Source organism: Vipera berus (genome assembly GCF_964194415.1).
Source record: "Vipera berus genome assembly, chromosome: W".
Lineage (NCBI taxonomy): Eukaryota > Metazoa > Chordata > Lepidosauria > Squamata > Viperidae > Vipera > Vipera berus.
This window is the reverse complement of record NC_138210.1, coordinates 25,266,288-25,282,764: the sequence shown is the minus strand read 5'-3', so window position 1 is coordinate 25,282,764 and position 16,477 is coordinate 25,266,288. Positions and strand designations below refer to the sequence as shown.

At 39.5% G+C, this 16,477-nt stretch overlaps 1 protein-coding gene across 1 annotated transcript in view; it reads left to right on the top strand.

Moving 5' to 3' along the window:
* LOC308676209 (nucleolar transcription factor 1-like) overlaps window positions 1–16,477 on the top strand; it is a 243,248-nt gene that overhangs the window by 59,292 nt on the left and 167,479 nt on the right. The window contains exons 8-9 of the mRNA XM_081341986.1: window positions 785–895; window positions 1,447–1,580. Coding sequence (XP_081198112.1) covers window positions 785–895; window positions 1,447–1,580 — 245 coding nt within the window. The remainder of the gene's footprint in view (window positions 1–784; window positions 896–1,446; window positions 1,581–16,477) is intronic.

Genomic DNA, 16,477 nt, shown 5'->3' with positions numbered 1-16,477 from the left:
AATTGCAATTCATTTAAGTAGTCCCAAGTGCCCTTTTAGAGTGTAGTCAGCCTCTGATTTACTTTTTCTTCTGAAAGAAAAGGGTTGAAGGTCATGTAGTACAAATGAGCAAAATATACAGGATAGACAGAGTCATTTTTGTGCTATCAAGAGTTCATTCATGGAACCCATGACCACAAGATGATGAAGGTCACACTTACAAATGGTTTCTAAAATGTTAGATTTGTATAGAATTATAAATAGAATGAGACCCGAGAGAGATCACCACAAAAAGCCCCGTGGGTCACTAACTCCCATCTTTGTTGGAGGCATGGAAGGGAACTCTTGGAGGTGTGCAGAGACTTCATAAATGTTGAGTGTGATATGCTGCTCTTAGTGTTTGTTTGTAGTATTTGCTTGCAGTTTATATTAGTTTCCATAATTAACATTATCCAGACAGTGCTCCTTTTGGTGAGAAAGAGAAGGATGGAAAGAGAGCAAAGTCATAAAACCATTACAAATGGCCTACATGTGCTTGGAACCGTTTTTTAATATGTATTTAAAGCCAAGAATTCTTCAGAATTCTCATAATGGATTCTCTGCATATGCAGCAAATTATATTTTACTTCCCTGCAGGATCAAGAAAAAGCTGTTTTAAAAAAATCATAAAGTGAATTCATCTTTCCCAAAGTTTAGTTTAATTCACTGCTGTACCACTAGGATGAGCAGTGCTCCCTCCCCTTCCCCCATTTTTTTTCCTTTGAACCTACCTTTTTTATTTCCCCCTCCCACCTGGGTTTTTCAGGCCACCACGAAGGAGGTGAAAGAAGCATTGAGCAAGCAATGGTCTCAGCTCTCAGACAAAAAAAGGCTGAAATGGATTCATAAGGCTCTGGAGCAGCGGAAGGAGTATGAGGTAGGGAACAGTCAACCGTTCCCCTCCATCTTCTCCCCCATATGCTCAGCCCGGCCTTTTCATAGCTGTCCAAACCCAACCACACTCCAAGAGCCGATTTGTGGGTGCCACTCTCTTTTACTAAGCTGGAAGGTAGTTGCAAAGCAACATCTTCTGTGATGACTATGGAGATTCTCAATCATCAAGGTCATGGTTGTCCCAAAGGTGCTTTTTCCAAAAGGCAACTGGACTTTCTTGGTTTTTTTTTTTGAAAACATTTCACTTCTCATCCAAGAAGCTTCTTCCATTCTAACCGAGTTCTCTAACTTAGAGAACTCAGAACTGAAGAAGTTTCTTGGATAAAAAGCAAAATGTTTTCAAAGAAAAAAACAAGAAAGTCCAGTTGCCTTTTGGAAAAGGCACCTTTGGAACACCTGCTTCATCCATTAAGAGTTGAAATTGGTCAAGGTCAAGTAGTGGGTTTTCTTCTGCCTACCCCATCACCCTAGAGCCTAGGAAGGGCTTCTCCCCAAAGTTTCAGTGCTGTGTTATCCACCCTCTGTTGTTTCCAGGAAATGATGCGGGATTACATAGAGAAGCATCCAGAGATGAACATTGAGGAAGGGACACCACCACGGTCCACCCTAACAAAAGCAGAGAGGCAGTTGAAGGACAAGTTTGATGGACGACCCACCAAGCCCCCTCCGTAAGTTGGGGTGGTAATATTAGGGAGGGCTTCTCCCCTTTCTTAAAACAGGTGAAATATGCAGATCCACTTTACATCCATTTGGTGTGGCAAAATGATCATGCAGTTGAACTTAGTAAAAAACAGATCCAGGTTTAAATCCCTGTCCCAGCACATCACATACTGGCTCTGTTTATTCAACACTTTTAACTAGGTCACTAAAGACTTCATAGCTGCCATCCTTGTTTAATGATAATGTTGATTAGGTATTTGTGGTTTAATATATTGTGCCTAAATGAGGTTGCTGAAATAAAAAGCAAATGGCTTGGGAAAACCAGTAGAATGCTGTATGCTAGCTAGAACATTAAACTCAGTTCTAATGATCAAAGCCATGTTTAGAACAACCCCTGTGCCTCAGAATATTACCCAGATGACCCCAAGCAGTTAATTTTCTTTTGTACATGGGATGGGGTAGAGTAGCCACTCATCTCACCAATTATCACTCATTTTAATTTGAACTTCCACTGGACCTTCAATTTAAAAAGTAATAGGCTTACAATCAAATTTGAATGTTTAAAACCACACCACAGAACCACAATTAAGAAAAATAAGATAATATTTGGCACAAGGCATAATTAGTAAAGATTATTTTAAAAGTTTGAAAAAGATGAGTGTTTCAACTGGCAATGAAAATGCATTAAAGAGGGCATTGGGAGAATATTTCAAAGCCTGACCTCTGCCTGTAGAATCTGGTGCAGGGACTGCATGTCAGTTATCTTCATGGGCAGAATGTGACACTTCATTTCTCCTCCAGTTGCCAACAGTGGTCTAATGTTGCAGTTAGTGTCTTCTGCAAGGAAGTAAAAATGTACAGGTTGGTGGGTACTGTGTTGCAATTCAAGCCCTTTCCTTTACACAAGAGGTGGGGCTTGCATCACAATATTGTGCCAACCATTTTGCAGATTTTCACACATACACAGCCTGCTGGCACTGAGATACTTCTTTAATTCATTAAGGGGGAGGAAATACTTATCCTTACTGCAGTGCAACTTAGAGAAGTCGAGGAGCACTAGGAATTTATTTGAGCCCATTTTCACTTTCCAAAAATTGTTCCCCTTTCCATCTTTCTCATGGAATGGGAGATTTGGTCTGTAGTTCCAAAAGGACGACAGTTCTCTTTCACTTTTATATTGTTGTAGGATGGCGAATACCTACAACAGGGGGTCTAGGACAATTGAACATGGCTGCCTGGCCACACCCACTTTACTGCAAGCCCACCACTGTAGCCAACCAATTGCGGGCGTTTATCATTGGCTGGAACTCTGCTGGCTTTTTCCCCTGGCACTGGTCGCCCGCCACTAGTCCCCCGCCCCCTCTCCCAGGCAATTTGCAGGGGGACAATTTCTCCCCAGACAATTGGCTATGCGGGACCAATAGCTGCCTATCCAGGCAGGCAATCAGCTACCAGGAGAAGCTGAAAGTGTGTAGAGGGAATGGCTTACCAGATGAATTTCCCCCTGGCCAGCTAGCACCCATGCTGTCAGGACCCACCCCAATCCACGTCTTAGGAAAACAAAAACTCTTGGAGTCAGTTCTAGTCCAAAAGGAATTTTTACTAGGACATGTTTGGTTGTGGAAATACAAGACAGGACCTGGTATTGTTTTACAGATTGAAACTTTATAAAGAGTTCCTGGTTCAACCCCCCTTCCCTCAACCCCATTTGGTCAGCCGCCCCTCATTTACTTCGTGTCATCCCTTTCATTGGAAAAAGGGAACTTCGGATCTTTACGGTTATTGCCTTCTTCCTTTACAGATTCAAATGGAGACACAGGCCAGATGCCTTCTTCCCTAACCCTCCCCTTTGTTCCCCCAGTTCAAAAGATTTCCCTTGGTCTTTGAAATAACCTAAGGCAGGCTGAATCCACATCCGCTCCTCCTTCCTCGGGAGATGGCAGAATCCGGGGGGGGGGGGGAATAATGTTTTAAAAACACATTTATGAATGTGATATAAATGGATTCTGACACATGCAGAATGTGGCTGGCTTGTTGGGAAAGCCAATGGAGGATATTGCTGCTGGTTGGGGAATGTTTTCTCTCACTGTTGCACTGTTCTTCGCTCGCGAGAGAAGATGCCCCAGTTTTCTTCCCACCAAATTTTGACACTGATGCTTGCCTGGGCGGTGTTCTGAACCAGCCCTCTTCTCGCAACCCCTAATTAAAAGAAGAGTCTGGAAAGCGTCCAAGGCTAAAAGGCTTCTGCCAAGATTTAATTACGCAGTTAACAAAAACACAAGAGCTTGTCTTCTCAAGCGGAAAAGTTGCTTTCAGCAACCAGCCCCTCCCCAAACACTTCTTTTATAGAGAGCTCAGGGCGTGGTCTCCCTGTGCCTCCTCCCGAGGAGTCCCATAGTCTTTCTTTGTTTGTCCCTGCTCGTCTGCCTCCTGCGTCGGGCGTCCTTGAACAGGGCCAGCTGTGGGTCATCATCCTCCGCACTCTCGGGCTCACACAGCTGAGAAGAGGTCCCCGGCTGAGGACTCTGCAAAGCCTCCAAATCATCATCAGCCGGTTCGTTTCCCTCCTCCCCCACATCTGAGTCCTCCGATACATCGGAGCCGGCTGTCGGACCCACAGGCTGGCCCTGAGTCACAACAGGCGGATAGATAAAGGGAAACGTATGTGTGATTACCACCCCTCCTGCCCCTCCTTTCCCTCCACCTTGTGCACACACTAATTGGCTGGTTCTCCTGCACTTTTCTTCCAGTGCAAAAGAAACAAGCGGTTATGATCTCTTAAAGGGCCCGCCAAGGTTGGACACCTGCCCAGCACATAAAAGGCGGGAGTAGGGACTGATGTGCTCTTATTGGCTTGATCTAAACTAAACCAAGTTTTATTCCTCCCTTCCCATCAATGTTAGATCCCGCCAATAAGAACAGGTTCTGGGATATTTGATTAACATTGTCATTTTTATGGTAAACTGCATAGCGTATCTAAAGAAAGCAGAAGCCCTTGACTTGGAATTAAAATTTACCACCTGTACCTTTCATTTTCACTAGTCATCCCTGTGATTTACTGAGCAGGGCCAGGCAGGATGCAATGAGCACTGGCTGGAGGGAAAGGAGTGGCAGGAGGGATAGTAATCATGCATGCACTTTCTTTTAACTACCCGCCCCGGCAAGGACCAGAATCAAATCTTTGGAGGGAGGGGAGAAAACTGGAGTGACTTCTCACACAAGCGAGGAACACAGTAGCGAGAGAAAACATTCCCCAGCCAGCAGCGAAACCAAGTTTATTCCCCCTTCCCATCAATGGGAAAGTTTATCCACATTGAAATCACTTTCAAAACCTTGACAGTCTTCCTGTATCTTCTCCATGCCACAAGAAATGGCTTCCACTATATCGAAATGAATTAGGAAAGTTGAATTCTCCATGGTATGCTTTTAACTAATTGTTTTCCTTCTTTGAATGAAAAGTACTGTTCTGTTTGATCATTTCATATACTGAACCATAGTTTGGATAAAGCTCCATTTCTCCATGTAGTTTAGGAAAGCTCTCACATAAATCTCCTTTATTTCTGGTGGAATAAAAACACAACTTTTATTCTAACCCATCATTTATGTTGTATAATGAACAGTCATACTTCCAAGCTTGTGTGGAGGGTATTTCCCTAGACACTCTTATTGCTGCAGTCTCCCAATATAAATTAGTATCCAAATATGAATGAATCCAAATGTATACTACTAACTATAACTATTGTTTTGTTGAGATGTTCCTCTGCCAATTGCCCGGGACGAGAGGGCAGGGGACTAGTGGCGGGTGACCAGTGGTGGGGGAAAACCACTGGCAGAGGGCCAGCCAATGATAACATTTTATTGATTTTCTAATTTTACAATTAAACATTTAAAAAGCGACGTGGTGGCTGGGTAATCAATGATTCCATAACACACATAAATCTTTAGCAAAAATCTCAAGTTACGACATCAGATATTTTCTCTCTTTATCCCTTAATATCTACTATCTCATATTGAATTAATATAATTCTTATTGTTATCAACTAAGTAAAACCATCTTTGTTACATTTATCAGTAATTTTGAACTTATACATACAGGTGAAACTCGAAAAATTAGAATATCGTGCAAAAGTTCATTTATTTCAGTAATGCAAATTAAAAGGGGAAACTAATATATGAAATAGACTCATTACATGCAAAGCAAGATAATTCAAGCCGTGATTTGTCATAATTGTGATGATTATGGCGTACAGCTCATGAAAACCCCAAATCCACAATCTCAGAAAATTAGATTATTACATGCAATTAATAAAACAAGGAGTGTACATAGAACAATATTGGACCTCTGAAAAGTATAAGCATGCATATGTACTCAGTACTTGGTTTGGGCCCCTTTTGCAGCAATTACTGCCTCAATGCGGCGTGGCATGGAAGCTATCAGCCTGTGGCACTGCTGAGGTGTTATGGAAGACCAGGATGCTTCAACAGCGACCTTCAGCTTTTCTGCATTGTTCGGTCTCATGTCTCTCATCTTTCTCTTGGCAATGCCCCATAGATTCTCTATGGGGTTCAGGTCAGGCGGGTTTGCTGGCCAATCAAGCACAGTAATCCCACGATCATTGAACCAGGTTTTGGTGCTTTTGGCAGTGTGGGCAGGGGCCAAGTCCTGCTGGAAAATGAAGTCAGCATCCCCATAAAGCTCGTCTGCAGAAGGAAGCATGAAGTGCTCCAAAATCTCCTGGTAGATGGCTGCGTTGACCCTGGACTTAATGAAGCACAGTGGACCAACACCAGCAGATGACATGGCTCCCCAAATCAACACAGACTGTGGAAACTTCACACTGGACTTCAAGCATCTTGCAGTGTGTGCCTCTCCATTCTTCCTCCAGACTCTGGGTCCTTGGTTTCCAAAAGAGATGCAAAAGTTGCTCTCATTAGAAAAGAGGACTTTGGACCACTGAGCAACAGACCAGGTCTGTTTTTCTTTAGCCCAGGTAAGATGATTCTGACGTTGTTTGTTGTTCAGGAGCGGCTTGACAAGAGGAATACGACATTTGAAGCCCATGTCCAGGATCCATCTGTGTGTGGTGGCTCTTGATGCACTGACTCCAGCCTCAGTCCTCTCCTTGTGAAAGTCCCCAACACTTTTGAATGGCCTTTTCCTGACAATCCTCTCCAGGCTGCGGTCATCCCTGCTGCTTTTGCACCTTTTTCTTCCACACTTTTCCCTTCCACATAACTTTCTATTAATGTGCTTTGATGCAGCACTTTGGGAACATCCAACGTCTTTTGCAATTACCTTTTGAGGCTTTCCCTCCTTATGGAGGGTGTCAATGAGGGTTTTCTGCACAACTGTCAGGTCAGCAGTCTTCCCCATGATTGTGATTCCTAGTGAACCAGACTGAGAGACCATTTAAAGGCTCAGGAACCCTTTGCAGGTGTTATGGCTTAATTAGCTGATTAGGGTGGGACACTTTGAGCCTAGAATATTGCACCTTTTCAAAATATTCTAATTTTCTGAGATTGTGGATTTGGGGTTTTCATGAGCTGTACGCCATAATCATCACAATTATGACAAATCAGGGCTTGAACTATCTTGCTTTGCATGTAATGAGTCTATCTCATATATTAGTTTCCCCTTTTAAGTTGCGTTACTGAAATAAATGAACTTTTGCACGATATTCTAATTTTTCGAGTTTCACCTGTATCTTAATTGTGTTTAACATTCAATATTATATACATCACTGTCCTGTTGTAGCTTTTCCCCCAGGCTTTAATTTCCCCTCAATATTCAACTTAACATTTGGTATGTTATAGTTTCTAAGCTTTAGGTAACTAGAGTTTCCCTTATCTCAACTTCTACATTTCCCCCTTTTTATGACAAAATCTAATATTCTAAATATACATATCATCTATTTTCATATAATCTTATTCTATTTTAAAAATTCTCTTCCCCCCACCATATTAAACCAAAAATCTATTAATCTTATTACACATCTTACCTATTCAGTTGTAATATTACTTTAATTTCTAAAAAAAAATATTTGACCATCTTCAACCTTCTAATCAATAGTATAAAATCCCCCCTAATAAATCAAAACGCTAGTTTCTTTCAACCTTACTCTGGCTTTTTTCCTTTGCCAACTAACCATCCATGTCAGTACTTTTAATTCATCCAACAGTTCTCCCTCTATTATTGTGTGTGTTATTTGAGTTAAAAAAACCCATTTAATTACAATTTTTTGGAAGAACTAGCCCCATTATATTTCTTTTTTTTAATGTAAATTTTATTGGTTTTTATAAGGTTGGGGAGGAAAATGAAGGGATAGGGTTTGGGGTTGGGATAGCGGGAAAGTTGAGGGAGGGGTTGGAGTTCCCCCCAATTACATTCAATATTTAGCAAGTAGCATATTGTCTGGGTTGATATATATCAATAGAAGTAGTAATAATGATTGATATCAATAATAGATATAGCAAATTATAGTAAACTGTTAAATTTTCAATCTATAATATTTTTCATAGTAGAATAAGGTCAAAAATAAGTTATCACATTCCTTTCTCTCTAATTCGTTTGTCTAGCCATTGATAAAATTTATTCCAGGTTCTATAGTAGAGTGCTCTTTTTCTTTAATCTCTAAAGTTAATCTATCCATTTCTGCACAGTCTAATATTTTCTTGATTAGCATTTCTTCAGTTGGTAAACTCTCATTTTTCAAATATTGGGCATACATAATTCTCGCTGCTGTTAATACATGTAATATTAAATACCCAGTCTCTTTATCATAATTGGGATCTATCATTCCTAACAAGAACAATTCTGGTTTAAATTCCATTTGTTTTTAACCATCTTCTCCAACCATAAATGTATCTTAAGCCAGAACCTTTTAGCTTTAGAACATGTCCACCAGAGATGATAATAGGTACCAGGTCTTTGGCTGAATTTCCAACAAACATTTGGAGTATTTTTAAACATTTTCGCTAGTCTCACTGGTGTCATGTGCCATCTATAAAATATTTTATACAAATTTTCTTTGTATGATACAGCTTTAGTTAATCTAATATTTCTATCCCATAACTTTTCCCATTCTTCAAGTTCTATAGTGTGACCAACATTTTTAGCCCAAATTATCATTGTTTCTATAATAACAACAACAACAACAACAACAACAACAACAACAACAATAATAATAATAATAATAATAATAATAATAATAATAATAATAAGTAGTAGTAGTAGTAGTAGTAGTAGTAGTAGTAGTTGGAAGGGACCTTGGAGGTCATCTAGTCCAACCCCCTGCTCAGGCAGGAAAACCTATACCATTTCAGACAAATGGCTCTCCAGTCTCTTCTTAAAAACTTCCAGTGTTGGAGCATTCACCACTTCTGGAGGCAGGTTGTTCCACTGGATAATTGTTCTAGCTGTCAGGAAGTTTCTCCTTAGTTCTAGGTTGCTTCTCTCCTTGACTAGTTTCCATCCGTTACTTCTTGTCCTGCTTTCAGGTGCTTTGGAGAATAGCTTGACTCCCTCTTCTTTGTGGCAACCCCTGAGATATTGGAACACTGCTATCATGTCACCCCTCACCCTTCTCTTCGTTAAACTACACATACGCAATTCCAGCAACCATTCCCTATATGTTTTAGCCTCCAGTCCCCCAATCAACTTTGTTGCTCTTCTCTGTACCCTTTCTAGAGTCTCAACATCTTTTTTATATCGTGGTGACCAAAACTGGATGCAGTATTCCAGGTGTGGCCTTACCAAGGCATTGTAAAGTGGTATTAGTACTTCACGTGATCTTGATTCTATCCCTCTGTTAATGTAGCCTAGCACTGTGTTGGCTTTTTTGGCAGCTGCAGCACACTGCTGGCTCATATTGAAGTGATTGTCTACTAGGACTCCGAGATCCTTCTCACAGTTACTACTATTGAGCAAGGTACCACCTATACTATACCTGTGCATTTGATTTTTCCTGCCTAAATGTAGAACCTTACTTTTTTCACCATTGAATTTCATTTTGGTAGATAGCGCCCAGTGTTCGAGTCTGTCCAGATCCTCCTGTATCTTAAGCCTATCTTCTGTAGTATTGGCTATTCCTGCCAGCTTGGTGTCGTCTGCAAATTTGATGAGTTCCCCATCTATCCCCTCATCCAAATCATTGTTGAAGATGTTGAAGAGCACTGGGCCCAGAACAGAGCACTGGGGCACCCCACTACACACTTCCCTCCAGGTAGATGCAGTTCCATTGAGGACTACACGCTGAGTACGGCCTTTCAGCCAGCTGCGAATCCATCTGGTGGTGATGCTATCTAACCCACATTTTCCTATCTTATCAAGTAGTAGGTTGTGATCTACTTTATCAAATGCCTTACTGAAGTCCAAGTAAATTATATCTACAGCATTCCTCTGGTCCACTAATTTTGTCACTTGGTCAAAGAATGCAATAAGATTTGTCTGGCATGATCTGTTTTTGACAAACCCATGTTGGCTTTTAGTAATGAATTTGTTTGCCTGTAGGTGTTCGTTGATTTGTTGCTTGATTATCTTTTCCAGAATCTTCCCAGGTACTGAGGTCAGGCTGATAGGTCTGTAGTTTCCTGGATCTATTTTTTTCCCTTTTTTGAAGATGGGAACTACATCAGCTCTGTTCCAGTCCTCTGGTAGTTCCCCAGTGCTCCAGGATCTTTGAAAAATATACTTCAGTGGTTCTGAGATCACGTCTGCCAGTTCCTTGAGAACCTTGGGGTGTAATCCATCTGGTCCTGGTGATTTGAACTCGTCTAGGCTGGACAGGTGCTCACTTACCATTTTCTTGCCTATCTTGTGTTTCTATTCTGTTTTTTATGACACTATTTTTGATAGGTTGGTCTGTTTTTTCCCTTCGTGTAAAGACAGATGCAAAAAATGAGTTAAATAGTTCTGCTTTCTCCCTGTTGCTTGTCACCTTCTTGCCACTTTCCCCCACTAATGGACCAATCATTTCCTTAACTTTTTTCTTGTTTTTTACATGTTGAAAGAAGCTTTTTTTGTTATTTTTGACTTTGGTTGCAAGCCTTAGTTCATTTTGAGCCTTAGCTTCCCTCACTTCATCGTTGCAGGCACGGGCTATTTGCTGATATTCTGCCTTAGTTGTTCTTCCTCCATCTTTTGATTAAGCAGAAACCTGTAAAGTTTTTAAATCAGCTTCTCATCTATTTTTAACAATATACGATCGAGTTCTGTCTGTTCATTGTAGAGCCCCGTTGTTTTCAAGTCTTTTTCATATCTTGTTTGAATTTGTAAGTATGTCCATGCTAAATCAATACCTTGTTGATATAGGTCTTGTCTAGATTTCAATCTTCCTTCATTATCCAATAAGTCCTTATATGTTACAAGTTTATCATAATTAAGTTTGGGTAAGCAAAAGCTTCCATTGTTGAAAGCCATTCAGGTATCTTAATATAAGTTTTTCCCTTTTATTTTTCCCCATTCTAAGAGAAGTGTGTTTCTTCCATCCTTCCGAGGTAGGTAAAATGAGGACCCAGATTGTTGGGGGCAATAAGCTGACTTTGTAATAATGCCGCTTGGGGGGGGGGCAAAAGCCCTAATAGGCATATACATAGAATGAAGGCTATTGCTAAGCACATTTAATTTGTGCTTAGATTGTAAGCCGCCCTGAGTCTTCGGAGAAGGGCGGGATATATGTTACATCTTGTAACATTTTCACTTTAATTCGTGCTTTTTTCCCTTGCCAAATAAATTTCAATATTATGGTGTTCAGTTTGTGAAAGAAAGCTTTTTCTAATTTTACGGAAATGGTTTGAAATAGAGTATTTTCGGTAAAATGTTCATTTTAATTGTAGCTATTCTCCCCAGCATTGAAAGTTGGAGGTTTTTCCAGTTTTCTAAGTCCAGTTTTATTTGTTTTAGTAATTTTATGTAGTTATCCTCTTTTATTGTTGCACATCTTGCTGTTAAGTAAATTCCCAAATACTTAACTTTTTTGACTATTTGAAGGTTTGTTTTTTTCAAGTTGCATTTTCTGTTTTTCTGTTAAGTTCTTCGTCAAAACTTTAGTTTTTTCTCTATTTATTATCAAACCTGCTACATCACCATGTTGTTCTATCCAGCAATTTTGTGCTCGTTTCCAAAGGTTCTTCCAATATAAAAACCAAGTCATCTGCAAATGCTTGTAATTTATATTTTTCACCCTTTATCTCTAGTCCTTTAATCTCAGAGTCTTGTGTAATGTTTCTGTTCAATACTTCCAAAGTTAGTATGAACAGTAGTGGGGATAAAGGACATCCCTGTCTTGTGCCCTTTTTAATATTAAAGTTTTCTGTATAGTCTCCATTTACAATTATTCTAGCAGTCTGTTTATCATAAATTGCATGGATTGCATTCATAAAGTTTTCCCCAAAGTCCATTTCAGCAAGTTGCTGGAACATAAATTGCCAATTTAGATTATCAAATGCTTTTTTTTTAGTTTTTAAATTTGGTTTTTTATTGGTTTAAATTGTTCTTATTTCTTATATTGTTTAATCCTCTTTTAATTTTTGTATTTATATCTTTTAACTTTTTATTGTTTAATTAAAAAGTTTTACAATACATTTTATCTTTAGCAAACCAAAAAAGAAAAAAAAACCCTCCCAACCCCCTCCCCCCCACCCTCTTCCCCCTCCCCAACCCCTCCCCAACCCCTCCCTCCCTTTCCCCTCCCCCCCCCCGGCTTCCAAGAGCAAAATACAGGGTATAAAAATACAATCATAATCTAATTTGCGCAAACAATCCTAAACTATTTAAACTACCGAACTTTAACTCATATAAGAAAACTCCAAACATATATATATATCATATCAATAATTATACAAATACAAAATGATACTTTCCAATCTAATACCAAAACACAGGGTATAAAAATACAAACAAACAATCATGATCTAACTTACGCAAACAATCCTAAGCTATTCAAACTATCAAACTTTAACTCATATAGGTAAATTCCAAACATACATATATATATCATATCAATGATTATTCAAATACAAAATAATACCTTAAATTCATATTATCCTAATATATTATACAAATTAAAATACCATAGATTACTTCCAAACTTAATTTTTTTTTAATATATAATCACATCATTCTTATATTCTTATATTCTATTACCTACTCCAATATTGCCCATAAAAGTATTACAAATTAATTTCAATCACACATAAAACAATTTATATCAGTTTTATAAAACTATTCTTCTATCCAACTAGACTTTAACATACTAAAACCAAATTAATACAACCTTTCCTTCTCCTAATATGTTATACAACTTAAAATACCATACACTACCTTCCAATCTTAAAACTTTCCATCCAAATAACAAAGCATAACCTACAGAATATCAATAAACACTACTACAAACCTTCCCAATTAAATTTTCATAATCATCTTCAAACTAAAGCAACACAAAATATTATATAATTATTTTATAAGGGTGAAAAATGAATCCCCACATACTTAATCCTTCTAGCATCCTTATTACATTATTATCTCTTGCAATTATCAAATGCTTTTTGTGCATCAAGAAATATCAGAGCCATCTGTTTCCCTGGATGGACTTCATAGTACTCTAGGACATCCAGGATTGTTCTTAAATTATTTTTTATCTGTCTTTTAGGTAAAAAGCCGTTTTGATCAATATAAATTCACTCAAAAATTTCTTAATTCTTTCTGCCATTATTGAAACAAAGATTTTATAGTCCACATTAAGTAATGAGATTGGTCTATAATTTTTTATATGTGTCAAGTCTGCATCTTCTTTAGGTATTAAAGTAATATTAGCTTCAGTCCATGTCTTTGGTATTTTGGTTTCCAGGAGAATTTCATTGTAAAGTTCTTTCAAAGTTGGAGTTAAGATATCTTGTAAGGCAGTATAGAATTCTGCAGGCAGTCCATCTGGCCCCGGGGTCTTATCTTTTTTTTTGCCTTTTTATAGCTTCTGTAATTTCCATCATTGATATTGGTTCATTCAATATATATCGAAAGTTCTGGGAAACTTTTGGTAAGTTTGCTTTTTTTAAATATTGCTGTATTTTTTCCTTGGGGATTTCCTTTGCCTTGTAAAGTGTCTCATAATATTCTTTAACAATTTTTTTCATTGCGTCATTTTGAAACTGTATTTCTCCATTTGTATTTTGTAATTTATTTCTCATTTTCTTTTGTTTTTCTTTTTTCAATCTACAGGTGAAACTCAAAAAATTAGAATATCGTGCAAAATTTCATTTATTTCAGTAATGCAACTTAAAAGGGGAAACTAATATATGAGATAGACTCATTGCATGCAAAACAAGATAGTTCAAGCTCTGATTTGTCATAATTGTGATGATTATGGCTTACAGCTCATGAAAACCCCAAATCCACAATCTCAGAAAATTAGAATATTTTGAAAAGGTGCAATATTCTAGGCTCAAAGTGTCCCACTCTAATCAGCTAATTAAGCCATAACACCTGCAAAGGGTTCCTGAGCCTTTAAATGGTCTCTCAGTCTGGTTCAGTAGGAATCACAATCATGGGGAAGACTGCTGACCTGACAGTTGTGCAGAAAACCCTCATTGACACCCTCCATAAGGAGGGAAAGCCTCAAAAGGTAATTGCAAAAGAAGTTGGATGTTCCCCAAGTGCTGTATCAAAGCACATTAATAGAAAGTTATGTGGAAGGGAAAAGTGTGGAAGAAAAAGGTGCACAAGCAGCAGGAATGACCGCAGCCTGGAGAGGATTGTCAGGAAAAGGCCATTCAAAAGTGTTGGGGACTTTCACAAGGAGTGGACTGAGGCTGGAGTCAGTGCATCAAGAGCCACCACACACAGACGGATCCTGGACATGGGCTTCAAATGTCGTATTCCTCTTGTCAAGCCGCTCCTGAACAACAAACAACGTCAGAAGCGTCTTACCTGGGCTAAAGAAAAACAGACCTGGTCTGTTGCTCAGTGGTCCAAAGTCCTCTTTTCTGATGAGAGCAACTTTTGCATCTCATTTGGAAACCAAGGACCCAGAGTCTGGAGGAAGAATGGAGAGGCACACACTGCAAGATGCTTGAAGCCCAGTGTGAAGTTTCCACAGTCTGTGTTGATTTGGGGAGCCATGTCATCTGCTGGTGTTGGTCCACTGTGCTTCATTAAGTCCAGGGTCAACGCAGCCGTCTACCAGGAGATTTTGGAGCACTTCATGCTTCCTTCTGCAGATGAGCTTTATGGGGATGCTGACTTCATTTTCCAGCAGGACTTGGCCCCTGCCCACACTGCCAAAAGCACCAAAACCTGGTTCAATGACCGTGGGATTACTGTGCTTGATTGGCCAGCAAACCCGCCTGACCTGAACCCCATAGAGAATCTATGGGGCATTGCCAAGAGAAAGATGAGAGACATGAGACCGAACAATGCAGAAAAGCTGAAGGTCGCTGTTGAAGCATCCTGGTCTTCCATAACACCTCAGCAGTGCCACAGGCTGATAGCTTCCATGCCACGCCGCATTGAGGCAGTAATTGCTGCAAAAGGGGCCCAAACCAAGTACTGAGTACATATGCATGCTTATACTTTTCAGAGGTCCAATATTGTTCTATGTACACTCCTTGTTTTATTGATTGCATGTAATAATCTAATTTTCTGAGATTGTGGATTTGGGGTTTTCATGAGCTGTATGCCATAATCATCACAATTATGAGAAATCACGGCTTGAACTATCTTGCTTTGCATATAATGAGTCTTTTTCTTATATTAGTTTCCCCTTTTAATTTGCATTACTGAAATAAATGAACTTTTGCACGATATTCTAATTTTTCGAGTTTCACCTGTATATGCTAGCCATCTTCCCAGCTTATTTGCATTTTCAAAGAAATTCTGTTTAGCCCGTTGGATCTGTTGAGCCATTACTTCCATCTCAGCTAAATTTAACCTATGCTTTATTATTTCCATTTGTTTCTTGAGTGATACTTTATCTGGATCTTTTTGTAGTTCTGCTTCTAGTTTTCTGAGTTCCTTCCTCAAGTTTAGTTGTAGTTTTTTCTTTTCTTTATTCTTCTTAGCCATGTAAGTTATGGCCAAACCTCTAAAATATGCTTTAGCAGTGTCCCAAACATTTTGGAGTGATGTTTCTTCCTTCTTATTTATTTTGAAGAAAAATTCCATTTCCTTTGTCACTAGTTGTAGAAATTCTTTTTCCTTCAGTATCAATTTATTTAGAGACCATCTAGGTTTCTTCTTAGTTCCTTTCCAGGTCATTTTTATTGGATTATGGTCTTCCCAGTCATTGGCTTCAATTTCCACCTCTTGAATCATCGATTTCAAGTCCAATGAGATCCATATCATATCAATTCTTGACCATGATTTGTGTCTATTTGAGTAAAATGTATATTGTAATTTCTCTGGGTTTGTCTCTCGCCATATGTCTAACATGGTAAATTCTTCTATCATTTTAAAAAATGCTATAGGTAATAGATTTCCTCCTTTCCTTCCTTGCTTGGCACTTTTGTAGTCCGAAGATCCATCCACAATTGCATTAAAGCAGACATGTCAAACACAAGGCCCGCAGGCCGGATCCGGCCCGGGGAGGGCCCATATTTGGCCCCCAGGGGCTGTCCTAGAAATGGCAAGGAACCGGCCCGCGCTGCCCCATCCCTGCCCCATCGCAAGCCAACTGGGTGCCCTGAAACATGTACACAGAAATGGTGAGCGGTCAGGGGCTGGTGGTGTGCAGCAGCAGCTACAGCTCATTTGCCTCAGCCCGCCCCTCCCCTCCCAGCTTAACCCTGTCATACCCAGCCACGCTCCACTTTGCCAGGCTTCTCCTCCAGTCACTCTGCTTTGCCAGGCAGCCTCCCCATGCCTGGCCCTCTTTTGCAGGGCCTTTCCTTGCTTGCCTAGCACCCCAGAGCACGC